The sequence below is a fragment of the Scyliorhinus canicula genome, chromosome 3 (assembly GCF_902713615.1).
Source record: "Scyliorhinus canicula chromosome 3, sScyCan1.1, whole genome shotgun sequence".
Lineage (NCBI taxonomy): Eukaryota > Metazoa > Chordata > Chondrichthyes > Carcharhiniformes > Scyliorhinidae > Scyliorhinus > Scyliorhinus canicula.
The window spans coordinates 169,753,383-169,772,198 of NC_052148.1; the positions used below are offsets into that span (position 1 = coordinate 169,753,383).

The 18,816-nt window shown below is 47.9% G+C and overlaps 1 protein-coding gene across 4 annotated transcripts in view; it reads left to right on the forward strand.

Annotated features, from left to right (window-relative positions):
* The window catches only part of LOC119963115 (flavin reductase (NADPH)-like), a 36,898-nt gene extending 19,576 nt beyond the window's left edge, over positions 1-17,322 (forward strand). For 3 of the 4 annotated variants that reach the window (XM_038791720.1, XM_038791719.1, XM_038791721.1), the window contains exon 5: positions 16,761-16,976. In XM_038791720.1, the coding sequence (XP_038647648.1) occupies positions 16,761-16,918 (158 nt within the window). In that variant the 3' untranslated portion in view covers positions 16,919-16,976. Of the gene's footprint in view, positions 1-16,760 lie in introns of all 4 variants that reach the window. The other variant, XM_038791722.1, reaches the window with a different exon arrangement.
* Positions 17,323-18,816: the final 1,494 nt, after the last annotated feature.

Sequence of the window (18,816 nt, forward strand, 5' to 3'; positions counted from 1 at the left end):
AGACACGGGGAGAACGTGCAGACTCCACAGAAACAGTGACCCAAACCGGGAATCGAACCTGGGACCCTGGAGCTGTGAAGCAACTGTGCTAACCACTGTGCTACTATGCTGCCCTGCACTGTCTGTGCAGAATCTGCACGTTTTCCCAGTGCCTGCGTGAATTTCCTCTGGGTGCTCCGGTTTCCTACCACAACTCCCGAAAGATCTGCTGGTTGGGTGAATTGGACATTCTGAATTCTCCCAGTGTACACAAACAGGTGCCGGAGTGTGACTTTTCACAGTAACGTCATTGCAGTGTTAATGTAAGCCTACTTGTGACACTAATAAAGATTATAAAAAATTATACATTGGCAGTAAATTATCCCTATTCCTATACTCAAATCCTCTCACTATGAAGACCAACATACCATTTGCCTGCTGTACCTGCACGTTTACTTTCAGTAACTCATACACAAGGACCAGGATGCTCCAACCCCGTGCCGGGTCGGAGAATCCCCGGGGGGACGCGAGAATCACGCCACGACGCTGGCTTACCAATTCTTCCGTGCCGATTATCGGACACCACGGGATCGCCACCGCGCCAGCCTGGGGCCGTTGAAAGCCCCCCCTCCCCCGCCCCCTCCCCCCCCCCCCCCTCCCCCGGGTGATTCTCCGGGTCCCGACAGACCGTATGGCCTCCCGGTTCGGCCGAGTTCTGCTGGCGTGGGTTACTCAGGTCCCATACGGCAGGACCTGGAGGTCTGTGTCTGCAGGGGCCATCCTGGATGGGTGCGGGGGTCCGACCCCGGGGGGGGGGTGGGGGGCCTCCACGGTAGCCTGGCCCGCGATCGGGGCCTACCGATCGGTGGGCAGCTGGTTCCGTGGGGGCCCATGTTCCTCCGCACCGGGCCCATGTAGTCTCCGCCATATTGCCCGGGGGCCGGCACGGAGACGGGAACCGACGCGCATGCGCGGAATCATGCCTGCTGTAGCGCGCATGCACGTACGCACGCTTGCCGTTCCACACCGGCTGGAGCTGCGGGGACCACTCTGGTGCCGACCTAGCCCCCTAGGAAGGGGAGAATTCCTGATTATCTACCTGATTATTCCAACTTCTTGCTAACCAGCTTTCTATCCATCTCGAGACACTACCTACAATCCCATGCACTTTAACTTTACATAGTAATCTGCTATGTGAGACCTTGTCGAAAGCCTTTTGAATGTCTAAATAAACCATATCCACCGGTTCTCCCTGGTCAACTCTACTAATTACATCATCAAAGAATTCCAGTAGATTTGTCAAGCATGATTTTCCTTTCATAAATCCATACTGACTTTGTTTGATTACACCACTGCTTTCCAAATGCTGTGCTATGAAATCCTTGATAATGGACTCCAGCAACTTCCCTACTACCGATGTTAGGCTCATAGGTCTATAGTTCCCCGTTTTCTATCTATCCCCCTTTGTGAATAGCGGAGTTACATTCGCTATTCTCCAATCTGAGGGAACCATTCCAGAGTCCAAAGAATTTTGGAAAATGACCACCAATGGATTTATTATTTCGAGGGCCACATCCTTAAGTACACTGAGATGAAGATTATCAGACCCTGGAGATTTTTCCGCCTTCATATCATTAATTTCGCCAAACCCATTTCTTTACTAATTCTAATTTCCTTCAGCTCCTCACTAAAACTTGTGCTTCTCAGATTTAGTCATCAGATTGGATTATACTTGAAAGAATGGAGTATTGGCTAAACAGCTGCATTACATGTATCTCAACAAAAATGCGTGCTTGTGCTCTAAAATGCAAGGTAATGCAACCGAGTAATCCATGGGTATTTTTATTGAATTGTTTTTCCCCAGTAAGTGCAATAACAAGGTTCAAATGGCATCTTCTGTACATTTTACTGCCAAGCATAGGAAAATAGAAGGTGATGGAAGCACACATTAATATATATCTTGCCAAATGGCACAGTAGTGTATTTGACCAGGACTGTGACTATACAAAACTGTGGTCCAATTTGCCATGAGCAGACATGTACATATAGATTTGCCAACTAAATCTCATTGGGGGAATTATGTCAAGGAATAATTGTTGTTCTTTTGGAATAAAATCATGTCTGTTGTGGTAGTATGACTAGGGAAATTACGGTACCTTGGAACCATGCTGCCATTGGTGCAGAAGACTCGCTGCCCATTGGCTCGGAAGTCATGTGCCTCTCTGCCAATTGGCTGAGGCTAGTCATGTGACTACCCGCCGATTGGCTGAGGTTGGTAGCTCCGCCTATGAGGCGGGGTATAAGAACCCGTACCGTCTGGCAGTCGGCCTTTCTCTGTACGTCTACTGCCGGGCACACATCTAGTGTATTAAAGCCTGTTGTTTGGAACTACTTCACGACTCGAGTCCAATTGATGGTGCATCATCTGTATTTATTTTAATGCTGAAACCTCTCACCAGACTTCCTGGATGCTGGCGTGAAATCTGAAGCTCTTAGCTGAGATAGGATAAGTGGGTGGGCAGGCAGTGCTTCAGTGTGATCTATGAGGAAATGCCTGTGCATCACAGCTAAATGTGAATGTGAATAACTGCCAACCTAATCCAATCAATAGAAACCCCGGCACAGGATAATCAGGCAGAATGACGGCAACTCAGAAATTAGTTTTGTATTTGAGTTAGTTAAAAGCCCTGATTTTTGATATTTTCATTGGCATTTCAATTATACACAGGAACACTTTTTGTTCAATATTTACAACCTTGGGGTTCTTATTTACATATAATCGATCTTGGTGTTTCCTCCCCCCCCCCCCTTCTCTCTCCCCCCCCCCCCTTCTCTCTCCCCCCCCCCCCTTCTCCCCCACCCCACCCCGGGCCCCTCCTTGGAATCCCTCTCTTTCGTTCATGGTGTTCTATTCCCTAGCTTCTATTCTCACACCCCACCCCTTCCCTTTATTTATTTCTGAAGCGGGCCTTGTGGATTTGAGGGGGACCTTCCACCCTCTTCCCTTCCCCCCCCCCTCCCCCGCCCCCCCCCCCCCCCCCCCCCCAACCCCGTGCTTCTCCCTGTAGTTCCCAAGTTTCCTCCTCTGACAGTTGTGTGTCCCTGTCTGTTTTCTCCCGTCTCTCGCTTTTTCCCTAGTCGCTGTTGGCCTCGAACAGATCTTGGAAAATGCCGACGAACTGCCCCCATGCTTTAAGGAAGCCCCCTTCCGACCCTCGGATGGTGTATTTGATCTTCTTCAAATGTAAGAATTCTGCCGGCCAGTCTGCAGCTGTGGGTGGTGCTGCTGATCGCCAGCCGAGCAGGATTCTTCAGCGTGCGATTTCGGCAGAGAAAGCTAGGGTGTCGGCCCTCTTCCTCATGTGTAGCTCTGACTGTTCTGATACCCTGAAGATTGCCACTCTCGGGCATAACTCCACCCTCATCCCCACAACCTTGGACATTGCCTTGGAGAAGATTGTCCAGAACCCAGCAAGTTTGGAACAAACCCAAAACATGTGGGTGTGGTTGGCCGGGCCTCTCTGGCACCGTTCACGTTTATCCGCCACCTCCGGGAAGAAATTGTTCATTCTGGAACTGGTTAGGGGTGCTCTGTGCACCACCCTGACCTTCATGAGGCCGAGCCTTGCGCAGGAGGAGGTGGAATTGGCCCTGCTCAGTGCTTCGCTCCAGATTTCCCAGACCACTTCTGTCCCTAATCCGTCTCCTCATTTTCGTCTGGTTTCATCCAGTGGCAGTCTCGCCCTGCCAAGTAGCCGTCCATGGATTTTACGGCAGTTCCCCCCTTCCTTACTTTCAATGTTTATCAGGTCTTCTGGTAATGTGGTTCCTGGGCCCCTGGGGTATCCTACTGTCTCCTTGCAGAGAAAGTCCTTTACCTGGAGGTGTCTAAGTTCCTGTCCTGTCTGTAGTTCCAAGTCCTTCGTCAGTTTGCTCAGTGTCGCTAGTCTGTCCCCCATGTAGAAATCCCTGACTGTTCGTGTACCCCCGTCCTGTCTCCATTTTATGAAAGTGGTGTCTAGCATGGCTGGTGGGAACTTGTGGTTTCCGCAGATGGGGGCCATGGGGGACATCTCGGTCAGACCAAAATATTGACTCATCTGGTTCCATGCCCTTAATGTGGCTACCACAGCTCGGCAGGATGTGTGTTTCGTCGGGGTGAGGATGGGAGCACTGCCATGATGAAGGCCTGGAGGGTCATTCCCTTGCAGGAAGACTCCTCCATCCACATCCATTCCGTGGTGGGTTTGCATATCATATTAGGGCAGCACGGTAGCACAAGTGGATAGCACTGTGGCATCACAGCACCAGGGTCCCAGGTTCGATTCCCCGCTGGGTTACTGTCTGTGCGGAGTCTGCACGTTCTCCCCGTGTCTACGTGGGTTTCCTCCAGGTGCTCTGGTTTCCTCTCACAGTCCAAAAGATGTGCAGGTTAGGTGGATTGGCCATGATAAATTGCCCTTAGTGTCCAAAATAGGTTAGGAGGGGTTATTGGGTTACGGGGATAGGGTGGCAGTGAGGGCTTAAGTGGGTCGGTGCACACTCGATGGGCCGAATGGCCTCCTTCTGCACTGTATGTTCTATGTTCATATCCATCCTCACTCTCTCTGCCCTTGTTGCCCAGTGGTAATATTGTAAGTTTGGTAGTGCCAGGCTACCCATGTCGTTTCTCCATTGCAGTGTTGATTTGGGGAACATCATGATCATTTCTATGTTGTGGAAGATGAAGATCGGTATCGATCTGAACAGGAAGAGGAACCTTGGCAGTATGTTCATTTTGATCGTCTGCACGCTCCCCGCCAGGGAGAGTGGGAGTGCGTCCCATCTCTGTAGGTCCTTTTTGACTTTCTTCGCCAGGTTGGTCAGATTCCACTTGTGGATCTGTGTCCAGTCCCTGGCTATCTGGATCCCTAGGTAGCGGAATTTATTTTGGGCTAATTTGAATGGGAATCCCTCCAGCTCTGTCCCTCCCCTATTTGGGTTCACCGGCAATGCCTTGCTCCTGCCCAGGTTAAGTTTATAACCTGAGAAGGTTCCGAACTCTTTAAGGAGCTGAATGATTGCTCTCAAGCCTTCCTGTGGTTCAGAAACATAGGGGAGTAGGTTATCCGCATAGAGTGAGACTCTGTGCTCTCTGCCTCCTCTTTGGATGCCCTTCCAGCTTTTCGTATCTCGCAGAGAAATCGGCAGGGATTCAATTGCTGGGGAAAACAGAAGCGAGGAGAGCGGGCATCCCTGCTGAGTGCCACTGTGCAGCTGAAAGTATTCAGAGCTGGTGGTGTTGGTTTGAACGCTTGCCTTGGGGCGTTGTGCAGGATTTTCACCCAGGAGGTGAACCCTGCTCCCAGTCCAGTACCTCGAGGAGGTACTTCCATTCGACTCTTTTCTGCGTCTAGGGAGACGATCACGTCCGGTGTTCTCCCCCCGGGATGGAGGGGGAGGGGGGGGTTATTATTGCATTCATCAGTTTACCTTGTATCCCGGTTAGTACGCATGCAAGATAGTACACACTTCCGAATCTTGGTGATTTGATCGATACGGGCCTTACACTTGTGGTTCTATTACTTTTTTTTACTTGCAATTCCAAAGTTTTATGGGTTCTCTCGGAGTGACAAAATCACTTCTAATCGAGTCCCGGCAGAGTTGCCAATAATGTTGCTAATTTAATGGAATACAATCCCACCAGCGTCGCTAATAATGTTGCTCTTTTTAATAATGCTCTTTAGTGTTGCCAGGTATCAAATGATACCACCACAAGGCTTTACCGGATATCGATCAAAAGACCACGCAACCAGTTAGTTAGTTCAAGTTCAAAGATGGTTTATTTACACACAAGGATTACTTCGATAAGCAACACAAACCACTACAGGTTAAACTACAGCTGACAACTACAATAACCTATACTTAACTTCAGGGCAACCGGCTCTTTGCAGATGGACAAGGCCTTTGTCCAGATCTTGCGTGGCTGAGTGGAAGAAGTGGCTCTGTTTCTGCTGGGCTCATCCGTCTGGTAGCGATCATAGGTCTTGAACTTGTCTGTCTGGTCGTTATGCTGCACTTGGGTTGGCATAGGCCGGATCCAAGAGAGATTGAGCACATGGCTGTGTCTCTTCTTATCCCTCGGGGAATTTTCGCTCTTTGGGGCGGTCCTTAACTTGGACCCAATAATTCGGCAGGCTTCAATCACTGCCTTTGATTTTGGTCAATAAAGGGGTGGGTGCCTTGATGGCTGGGTGTGTCCTTAGCAGTCATTGACCGTGGCTTTTTGGGCTCCCTGAGCAAAGGGAGTGGTGCCGATGAGTCTGTTTCTGTATCGGTTACCTGAGTACAGTTCTTTTGTTCTGGGGAAATGGGCCATTAGAATGCAAACGAGCGGGGCTTTCAATCGCGTCTAGCTATCTAGGTTGCAAATACACACACAAGCTATGAGTCTGTCTGAGTCCTGGGTTGGCCATAATTCCCATGGTTCTCTGCAGGTGGCCATCTGAGATGGCTACATCACCCAATTCATTTTTTTCCAATTAAGGGGGAATTTAGTCTGGCCAGTCCACCTAGCCTGCACATCTTTGGGTTGTGGTAGCGAAACCCATGCAAACACGGGGAGAATATGCAAACTCCACACGGACAGTGACCCAGAGCCGGGATCGAACCTGGGACCTCGGCGCCGTGAGGCAGCAGTGCTAACCACTGCGCCAGTGTGCTGCCCTTCTACTGGTGTCTATGGCAACTAAATTGGAATGTGGTGTAATATAGCGGGGAGAAAAAAGGTGACAAATCTGAACTCATCACTTTCATACCAGATGGGTTGGGTTAAAATTCCTCCCACGGAGGTGTTGGTGTACTGTCCCATTGGGAAGGATGAACAGTGAGGTCCTTGATTCTGCTTTGTGAAAATTGCCTTGTTTGGAGAGACTTAAAAACTGTATTCTTTCGGAAAGGTTGATTGAATACTTTTTGTCACATTTGTTGTGATATGAGCTTGAGAATACAGAACTAAGTAATCATACTCGAGAGGTAATGATTTTGTCCTTTCATAATTGTTTGTGTTCATTTCATCCAACTAGAGTTCTTTTATAATTAGTTTATCTCTTAATTTTTTATGTTTTGGAAATTTAGAGTACCCAATTCATTTTTTCCAATTAAGGGGCAATTTAGCATGGCCAATCCACCTACCCTGCACATCTTTGGGTTGTGGGGGCGAAACCCACGCAGACAAGGGGAGAATGTACAAACTCCACACGGACAGTGACCCAGAGCCGGGATCGAACCTGGGACCTCGGCGCCGTGAGGCAGCAATGTTAACCACTGCGTCACCGTGCTGCCCCAGTTTATCTCTTAATATTTAATATGAATCACTGTCCTAGAGTTAGCAGAGCCTGTTTTTTCACTGGAGTTTTTGCTGTCAATTACGAAACCTTTTCAGATATTCCTACTTTTTAGCCTTGAAATGAATCGGAAGGTTGCTTTCGGGGCTGATTGATGATGGAGGTGATGGGGAGTGGTGTGCTAGTGGGGCAAGGCAGGAGGGGGAGTGATGGGTAGATGGAGGTGAGGAATTGCATTGATGTGTACTGAGGGCAGTTTTGGTCTCCTTATTTCAGAATTTCAAATACATTTTAATTGCATTCAAAGTAGTTTTACAGGTTCACTTGACTGATTCATGGGATAAGGTCTTATTTTATGAGGAAAGGTTGAACAGGTTGGGCTTATACCCATTGCAGTTTAGCAGAATGAGAAGCGATCCTTTTGAAACATATAAGATTCTGAGGGGACTTGACAGGGTTGGGTGCTGGGAGGATGTTCCCTCCTGTGGGGGAAGAATAGAACTAGGGGCACAAGTTAAAATAAGGAGTCACCCATTTGAGACAGAGATGAGGGGAAGTTATTTTCTCTGAGGGTCATTAGTCTGTGGAATTCACTTTTTGCTATTGGGATGTTAAATGTGATTAATTCAATATATGTTACTAAAAACCCAGTTTAGATTTTGAAAAGGCTATTATATAAAACAACCTGATAATATTACACACTATTTTGAGTAATATATTGTATTCTGATATGAATACATGTCACGTGCAATTGGAGTGTGAATATACTCATAGCTTTCATTAAAAATATCATAGCATAAAAAATCTTAAGATGTATGAAGTGAGATAACTGAAATGACTTCATATTAAGATTGCTATTACAATGTGCATTGATAGGTTTGTATGAATAGGTGTTAGATTAAACAAAGCAACAGCTTTAGAGTATGCAAATGTGGTGAGAGCTCGTTCAAGGCATGATGGGAAATTTAGCCAATGGTAAAGCATGATGGGATATGTAGCTAGGACTGTCGAGTTAACCATAAAGCTGAATGGTATTCTCAGCTTGGGTAAGCAAGGTGTTAAGGATACTGGGGCCCGGACACGAACAAACCTCTCAAGGCCAAATCCTTAGATAAGGGAACATTTGTGAGCATGAGTTGCCCCACTCATTTATGAGCTTATGTGATGTATGTGGAAAAGCAACATCAGTGATGTAAGAGTGTACCAAACAGTGTATTGTAATGAATGAACCAAGAACTAAAAATCGTGTCACAGATTTTGTGTTATTGAGAGATCTCTGGGAAAGCAATCAGGATACATGTAATCCTTCCCATCATATGAACAAAGAACAATACAGCACATGAACAGGCCCTCCGGCCCTCCAAGCCTGTACTGGTGTGTGCTTGAATAAGATTTTGCCTGCTGGAAACTCACAGACCCAGAATGATCATTTTACCACAACAAGCAAGATTTTTAGAATCATTTACTTGGGTCCATCAATTAAATAAATGACTATCTCATTAATTGCAGTGTTAAGTTAATACTGGAATTTGCACAGTGACTTAATCTCAATAAAATATTCTTCACGTTTAAGGTGCAATATTCAGTCTGGCAGTAACATTCTGGGGAGGGTTGAAGTGGAGCAGAAATGTATAAATCTAAGGAGAAAAGTCAAGGCTATAGGTCGAGCGTGTAGCATTTTGTGTAAAGTGTGACAGAAAGAGACAAGGGGCGGGATTTTCCAGCCTCTTCCGCTGACGGGATCTTCTGTTTCCGCCAAAATAAACGGAGGTTTGAATGGCTAGTTTCCCCATGGTGGATCCGGAAAATCCCAATGAAGAAGCCTGATGATAATTGTGCATTACTTTATTGTACAAATTGAAAATCAGAGATTACTGGTTAAAAAGTTAAAATATTTATTTATCCAAATACACATAATATTCAGATGAAAGTGGACGAATGAATGGCACAAGTAAACATAGAACATACAGTGCAGAAGGAGGCCATTCGGCCCATCGAGTCTGCACAGACCCACTTAAGCCCTCACTTCCACCCTATCCCCGTAACCCAATAACCGCTCCTAACCTTTTTGATCACTAAAGGCAATTTACCTAACCTGCATGTCTTTGGACTGTGGGAGGAAACTGGAGCACCCGGAGGAAACCCACACAGACACGGGAGAGCGTGCAGACTCCACACAGACAGTGACCCAGCAGGGAATCAAACCTGGGACCCTGGCGCTGTGAAGCCACAGTGCTCTCCACTTGAGCAACCGTGCTGCCCAAAGGAGTTAAAGGAGTTTAATTTAACATTCGAAATTTCAGGGCTACAGGGAACGAAGCTGGCAAGTGGAACTAGCTAAGTTGCTCTTCCAGAGAGCTGTCACAGGCTCAATGGTCTCCTCTGTGCTCTCTACCATTTAATGATTCTATGGCTGATTCCATGGTTTTACAAGGCCTGATTGATCTCTGCGCAGCTGATCTACAGTAGAATGGTTAGAGTGACTACGGTACAGCTCAAGGAGAAAGGTGATTGTTATGTTTCTTAAATGAATGCTAGAAGTCGTTCAGCAGTTGAAGGATGGTTTATTGTGCTCCACAATAAATGACTTGGTTAGCTTTTACTTACAGAATGGCACTTGTAAAGATACTGCTTTTCTATGCTCTGCAACTAGGCCTAACCACACTTGCAGCCCTGAGCTCAACTTCCATCCTTGTCCTGCTCCCCTGTCTCTCCAGCCAAAGTGAGCGAGGGCGGGCCTTCGGCGTCACTCTTATATGTCCCCGTGCTGCCCCCTGGTGGTAATTCCATTTCCCATCAGCCCCTTCTGTACACACTCAGGCGAGGATCACTGCAGTGATGTTAAGAGGCGACATTATAGTGAGAACTCCACAAGTATTCCCAATTCTGACCTGTTGTCCCTACCATTTACCCAATGCCAGACATGCTGCTTCATCTTATGATGGATCATTCTGCCCCTGCACAGATGCAGGCGGAGCAGTCCTTGCTGGGGCCCTCAGGGGCACTAAAACTCAGTGCAGAGGGTACCTGTGAAGAGCATATTAGCAATCGGAGCTGGGATCTGAGCAGCTGCCTCTGCCTCTTCTGAAATCGAGGTGCAATAATGGAAGTGAGTGCAGGCATGAAATACTATAATGTCTGAGGAATTTTACCTGCCCACTCTTGGCTAAAATTCCTTACTTAGTTTATTTTTTTAAAATGTTTTCATGGAATGTGGACATCACTGGAAAGGCCAGCATTTGTTGCCCATCCCCAATTGCCCTTGAGAAGGTGGTGAGCTGCTTTCTTCAACCACTGCAATCCATGTGATGGAGGTGCAGTAACAGGGCTGTTAGGAAGGGGATGTTGTGTTATTCACCCTGGGGTAACACGGACTGCAATACGATGCAGTTAAATGATAAAGCATACACCAAATGTAGCCGTTGGTTCAATAAGATTTATTGAACTTCAGTAACGAAGCACACAGCTGCCTGTGGGTTGACTCTCGGCTACTCTAAGTAAACTAACTCTAACTATCTAGACCAGGCTAGGTCTGATCCACATGTAGAAGGTGTTGAATGATTTGTACACCCTGACTGTCACTACAGTTATCACCAGTGGAAAGACGCAGAGTACTGATGCCTCGTGTGTTTTATAGGTGGAAGCCCCCATCTGGTGTTCTGTCTGGTGATTGGTCGTGTTCTGTTCTGTATGTTGATTGGCTCACCTGGGTGTCTGTCACTGCCTGCTTTTACCTCATGATGTGCATGGGTGCATATTATGACACCCCTTTTTTAAAAAAGGTTTTGTTGGCTGCTTAGAGCATATGTGACATATTTACAAAAGTGACTATTTACAGCAATTGGCGAGTGAATGCATATGTACATGTAAGGTGTCTAGCGTGCAGAAACATAACCGTATATATACAAAGGAACTATTTATAGGTCCAGTCGTTGGGGCTGTCGTCGGATTTTTGTGGACCACCTGAGAGGTGGAGGTGGGGGTGATGGTGTCTTGACAGGTTGGTATGCAGCCAGATTAGTGGCCTCGTGGAGCGAGGTGTCCGGATAAGGCATAACAACATCTGGGAACATGAGATCTGGTGGGGGGCAGGCAGGTTTGCGTAGTGCCCTTCTGTTGCGCCTGACAATGGATCCATCAGCCATGCGAACCACAAACAACCTGAGAGCAGCCTGTCGAACAACAACAGTTGGAGATGACCAGCTTCCACCAGGCAACTTGATGCGATTAGCGTCCTTCGGAAAGAGCACGGGCAGATCAGTAGCATGAGCATCGGATGTTAGCTTTTGCCGGGTTCTGATTTACTGCATCTTTTGCAGCACTGGAAGGCGATCCAGGTCGGGTACATAAATGGCCGGAACAGTCATCCGCAGGTTACGATTCATAAGGAGTTGTGCCGGAGACATACCGTTGGACAGGGGGGTTGCCCTGTACGCCAGAAGAGCAAGATTAAAGTCTAAAGCTGAGTCCGCAGCCTTACAGAGCATTTGCGTCATGATATGGACCCCTTTTTCGATCTTCCCATTAGATTGCGGGTAATGCGGGCTCGAGGTGATGTGCTGGAACTGGTATTCCTTTGCGAAATTGGACCATTCTTTACTCTAGAAACGGGGACCATTGTCGCTCATGACCGTGAGTGGGATTCCATGCCTGGCAAATGTCTCCTTGCAGGCCTTTGTGACAGTCCTGGATGTTAGGTTGGACAGTTTCACTACCTCAGGCTAACTGGAGAAATTATCAATTATAAGGACGTTGACACGCCCGTTGGAGTGAAAAAAGGTCAGCTCCTACCTTAGACCACGGAGAGGTCACAATCTTGTGCTGCTGGAGTTTCTTTGGGCTGAGCAAGCTGGAAGCGCTGGCAGGTCGCGCAATTGAGGACCATGCTTGATATATCCTCATTGATGTCGGGCCAATGGACAGACTGCCGGGCGCTGCGCCTGCACTTCTCAATACCGAGGTGCCCCTCGTGTAACTGCATGAGCACCAAACTCTGGAGGCTGCGCGGAATGACGATGCGATCCAATTTCAGGAGGATCCCCTCAACAACAGTTAGGTCATCCGTTACATTATAGTATGGGGGGCATTGCCCTTTCTGCCAGCCATTCGTGAGGTGATGTATGACCCACTGCAGAAGAGGGTCCTTGGCGGTCTCTTCTCAAATGATGACGAGTCATTCGTCAGATGTCGGGAGGGTGCTGGCACACACATGCACCTGTGCCTCAATGTCGTGTATGAAGTCTACCTGCTCACATGGCGAGGTGATGGCACGCGGCAGGGCATCTGCGATGATCAGCTCCTTTCCAGGCGTGTAAACCATTTCAAAATCATATCTGCGGAGTCGAAGGAGAATGCGCTGGAGCCTGGGCGTTATGTCATTTAAGTCCTTGTGTATAATGTGCACTAGGGGGTCTGTGGTCCTTCACTACTATAAAGGTTGGGAGACCATAGACATAATCGTGGAATTTTACAGTGCCAGTGAGAAGGCCCAGGCATTCTTTCTCTATTTGAGCATATTGTTGCTCCGTGGGGGTCATGGCCCTTGACGTGTTGGCCACTGGAGCCCAGGACATGGTGTCGTCCTTCTGGAGGAGCAGCGCCCCAATGCTGTCCTGGCTGGCGGCTGTGGGGATTTTAGTCTCCCTCACTGGGTCAAAAAAAGCTAGAACAGGAGTGGTGGTTAGCTTCACTTTCAACTCAAGCCACTCTGCTTGATGTGCGGGTAGCCACTGGAAAGTGGTGGAATTCTTCACCAGATGCTTGAGGGCCGTGGTGTGTGACGCGAGGTTAGGAATGAACTTCCCCCAAAAATTTACCATACCCAGGAAGTGGAGGCCCGCCTTCCTGTCCTCTGGGGTCTTCATTGTGTTGATACCCTTGACTTTGTCCGAGTCCGGTTGCACGCCCTGCTGGGAGATCTGATCATCCAGAAACTTAATTGACGACATGCCAAAGGAGCATTTGGTTTTATTCAATTTCAGGTCGTTGGCATGTATGCGTCTGAAGCCTTGTTGCAGACGAGAAATATGTTCCTCCGGGGTCCGTATAATGACATTGTCAACATAAACCTGCACACCCTCAATGCCCTCTAGCATTTGCTCCATTATTCAATGAAAGATTTCAGAGGCCGAAACAATGCCAAACGGCATGCAGTTGTAACAATACCTTCCGAGAGGTGTATTAAACGTGAAGAGCTTCCTGCTGGACTTGTCCAGTTGTATCTTCCAGAAGCCACGCTATGCATCCAGCTTTGTAAAGAATTTGGCATGTGCCATCTCACTCGTCAGCTCCTCCCGCTTCGGGATCGGGTGTTCCCTCATAATGTTACGGTTCAGATCCTTGGGATCGATACAGATGCACAGTTCTCCAGAGGGCTTCTTGCTGACCCAGTCAGTTAGTTCCGTCACCTTAGATATTATACCCTGATCTTGGAGCTCCTGCAGCTGCACCTTTAAATGGTCCTTCAGGGGTGCCGGAACCCGGCGTGGCACATGGATGACAGGCGTGGCATCAGGCCTAAGCAGAATTTTGTAGTGGTAGGGTAGTGTTGCCATCCCACTGAACACATCCGGGTATTGCAATAGTAGCTCCTCAATGTCGGCCTGAAGAGTGCTGTTAGAAGAGGACATGGCATGTACACGCTGGACGAGATGGAGTAGCTTGCATGCATGGGCACCAAGCAGAGAAGCCTTGCCGGGCTTGACGATCTCAAACTGCAAAGTGGCCTTGGTGGCCTTATCGGATACATGCAGGTGACAGGACCCTAACGCAGTGATGGCATTTCCATTGTAGTTGAGCAACTGGCAGGCCAGCAGAAGAATTGTTGGCTGCATTTGGATACGAGCAAGATCTGCTTGGGAGATTAGATTGGCCAAAGCACCGGTGTCCAGCTTAGACCAGATGCTACAATGGTTGACTTGTACTGTGGCACGCCACTCGTCCGCATTGAGGATGGGTGTGTGTGTTGCTGAATGCGAGGAGGCCTTGTCATGCATGGTGGTGATGCCCACTCGATATGGGGACTCTGGGCAGTCGTTCTCTGGATCCGTGACGGGATCAGGTTCCAAATCCAGCAGCCCTTGCTGCACACTTCGAACGCGTCTGCGTTGGAACTGGGATTGCTGGCCCCCTATCGGAGGTGCAGACCTGCACAAAGCCGCATAATGGCCAGGCTTCTTGCAGTTGAGACATCGACTGCCTCTTGCAGGGCATTGCCGCTTTAAATGGGCGAAGCCGCATTTGGGGCACGTCATCACGTCGACGTCGTGATGCTCGGTGCATCATCGCACATGCACAGTGCGGACGGCCGCCGATCGCACCTGCGCAGCGTAGTCTTCGTCCGCTTCGTTCTCCCGACCGTGGTGCACATGCGTGGGACCCCTGGAAAAATGCGCAAAATGGCCGCCTTCATCGATGCTCGGGCGCCGCTTTCGGGCAATGGCCTCTACACTCTCAGCCTCGTGGGAGGCAAGTTGGTCCTGCTCTGCCGACTTAAGGCGGGAATAGCGACTTTTCGCCTGTTCGTGGACTTTGCACGTCTCGATGGCTACTGGCAGGATCATATTTTTTATTTTTAGGAGCTGCTCCCGCAGGGTGTCAGAATGGACGGCAAACAAGATCTGATCCCTGATGAGGGAGTCAGCGGTGTCACCGTAGTTGTAGGATTGCGCTAGAATGCGAAGATGAGTGAGAAAAGACTGGAAAGGCTCATCCTTATCCTGAAGGCGCTGCTGGAAGACATAACGCTCGAAGCTTTCATTCGTTTCGACCTCACATTGACTGTCGAATTTGGCGAAGACGGTCTGGAACTTGATCTTGTCCTCACCGTTGCCATAAGTGAGCGAATTGAAGATTTGAATGGCCTGGTCTCCCGCAGTCGACAGTAGCAGCGTGATTCTTCGGGCATCGGACGCACTTTCGAGGCCCGAGGCCTCCATGTACAGACTGAATTTCTGCTTGACGACCTGCCAGTTGGCGCCAAGGTTCCTGGAGAGCTGGAGCTACGGAGGTGCCTGGATCTTTTCCATGCCGCTGGAATGCAGTTGCTGGTCATCAGTGAATTTTCGTAGGTAAATTACTTAGAAGCAGTAGCACTCCTGGTACCATGTCGTGTTATTCAGCCTGGGGTAACACGGACTGCAACACTATGCAGTTAAATAATAAAGCATACACCAAACTTAGGCGTTGGTTCAATAAGATTTATTGAACTTCAGTAACGAAGCAGACAGCTGCCTGTGGGTTGACTCTACTACTCTAAATAAACTAACTCTAACTATCTGGACCAGGCTCGCTCTGATCCACGTGTAGAAGGCGTTGAATGATTTGTACACCCTGACTGTCGCTACAATTGTCACCAGTGGAAAGAGGAAGAGTGCTGATGTCTAGTGTGTTTTTTAGTTGGAAGCCCCCCCTCTGGTGTTCTGTCTGGTGATTGGTCGTGTTCTATTCTGTATGTTGATTGGCTCACCAGAGTGTCTGTCACTGCTTGCTTTTATCTCATGATGTGTATGGGTGCATATTATGACAGGGGGTACCATGGTTTTGACCCAGTAACAGGTCCAGGTTCAGAAGGAATTGCAATACTGTTCCAAATCAGGGTGGTGCATGTCTTGGGAACGTGCAAATGGGGTATTCCATGCGGCTGCTGCCCTCTAGGTGATAGAAGTTGTGTGTTTGGAAGGTGCTATCCAAAGAGCCTTCGGGAGTTAATGCAGTGCATTTGTAGATGGTACTCACTGTTGCCAGTGTGTCAGTGGTGGAAGAATGTTCAAGTTGGTGGGTGGAGTGCTGATACAGTGCATTGCTTTGTCCTGAAATTTGTTAAGCTTGAATTTTATTGGAGCTGCACTCATCCAGGAAAGTAGAGTATTCCATCAGACTCCTGACTTGTGCCTTGAAGGTGGCGGACAGGCTTTGAGGGGGGTCAGGGAGTCAGTTACTCACCTCAGAATCTCCAGCCTCTGGGTGGCATGATGACATGGTTAGATTCTCTCTTGTTGGAGATGGCCATTGCCTGGCACTTGTGCAGCCTGAATATTACTTGCCACTTATCAGCCCAAATCTTAATGTTGCCCAGATCTTGTTGCATATTTGTACAGACAGCTTCAGTTTTTGAGTTGCAATTGGTACTAAACAGTGTGCAATCATCAGCAAACATCCCCAGTTCTGACTATTATGGAGGTAAGTTCTGACAAGAAATACAATTAAAATGGTACATACCAAGTAGGTGTTAATAATTACAGCTAATCAGTTGGATTTTCTGCTCCCTTTAATTATGTAGAAGAGATAGAACTATTTTAGGAACTTGTGGTTTTATTGTTTCCTCCTGGTTCACCAAGATCATACTAGTTAATTACAGTGGTTACTTGCCATTCTCGTGATATGATAGGTTTGAGCGAATGAAGACCATACATATCATCAACATTTCTTAATTATTTTTTCTTTCATTTTCTACAGATAAAGAATTAATAACTCATGAAGGATACTTTGTACCTGATCCGGATGGAATTCCCATTACAAATGCAGTGGCACGAGGAGATGTTGCTCGTTTTATGCTTTCGCTCCTTACAGATGATGCATGGATTAAGAAGGCGGTGGCCATGACAACAAAATGAAAGCTAAATTCCTGCACTAGAGGGAGACTCGTCAATTTCATTATTCCCAATTTCCCAGCCAATCCGAGAAGTGGGTCTATATAAACAGATAAAGTAAAATTTGAAGAACAGAAAAGCAAAGAAACACAGTGAGAAAGTAGAAACTGAGACATAAATAACATACCCTGTAATAATATGTTGCCAAATGAGCTAGTGTTAGGATTAAATGATCAACTCAAGAGATCATAACTATTTTCTTTCAGCTCTTGCTTATGTATGTAAAGCTTTAGGTGTTTGTAGGGCAAAGGATGTATTTTTTCCTATTGGGATTAGTTGAACTTGTTACTGATAAACTGTATTAGAATTTGAACAGGCTTTGATGTAAAATTACCTGATCATCATAAACGGTTTTGGGCAAAACACTAGTCTTTTGAGTCCAGAAATCCATTGTTTGGAAACACCATGTTGCGGGGGTTTCACAACCATTCGACTATAGTGTTCCTCCCCAACTGAAGTTTCAGTTCAAGCTATAGCAGGGGAACTAAACATCCACCAGGTGGCTTGCCAGCTCCACAAACTCCGAAAATACAGGGCAATTATTTTGCTTATCTTCCTAGTAATTAGCACATAACAATCAAATGAATACATTTGTCTCGGAATTATCTGTATCCATTCACAACTAATTACATAATGCATAGCATATGCAATTTGGACACACTACTTAATTATAATATCGCCAAGCACATATTCGTCTCTACTTATCTATTAACTGCTCGACATGAGTAAAATAAAGATATGCCTGACCAATGGTGTATCTGAGTGGACACACATGAGCTACAGCTGCACAGTGTTGAATTGATGTTTGTGTGCGAGCTGTGTGACTAGAGCCTCCCTATAATTAATAAGGCAAGAATCCTTGAATAGTATCTTTTCTTTTCTTAATTCTTTTCATGGAATGTGAGCGTTGCAGGGAAGGACACCATTTATTGCCTATCCCTAATTGCCCTCGAACTGAATGGCATTTTAAGAGTCAACCACATTGCTGTGGATCTGGAGTCACATGTAGGCCAGACCAGGTAAGGACAGCAGATTTCCTTCCCTGAAGGACATTCGTCTGAGCTGAAACAACTGGGGCGCAATTCTCCGCACTCACGACGGTGCGGAGAATAGCGGGGGTCGTAAATTTTTACGGCCATGCTAGTCCGACGCCCTCCCGCTATTCTCCCCCACGCCCAACTCCCGATACGAATCGCTGCCGCCGTTTTTTTACGGCCAGCAGCGATTCTCAGCTGGCCGATGGGCCGAGTTCCAAGCCCTTTACGGCTGTTTTTACGAACGGCAAACACACCTGGTCTGGCCGTTCGTAAAAACGGCCGTAAAGTGCCGATTTTTAAAACCATGGCACCGATTGGCATGGCAGTACCACGGTGGGCACCGATCGCGGGCAGCGGGTCCGATACCCGCGCACTCTTTGTCCTTCCGCCACCCCGCTGTATCACTTCGCGGGGCGGCTGAGGGGCATCCCGGCCCGCGCATGCGCGGGTTTCGCGCAAATGCGTGATGACGTCATCCGCGCATTGGAGTCTTCCAATCCGCGCATGCGCGGCTGACGTCATGTGACGCGTCAGCCGGCGCAAACTCTGGCAAGCGGGCTTAACGAAATTCGTTAAGCCCGCGATGCCGGAGTTTACGGCCACGGCATGCTAGCCCCGACCGGGGACCAGAATCGGTTCCCGGTCGGGGAGGGGGAGGCTGGCGTCAAACCCGCCCGGATTTGACGCCAGCCTTACGATTTCTCCCTCTCTGGAGCAATCGCGCCCTTTGTTTCTCATCACTAGTTTTCGGTCTTTGAGAATTTAGTGGCTTGTGTGATTTTTAGCTTGCATGATTTTTAACCCTTTCACACCAGTTGTGCACAA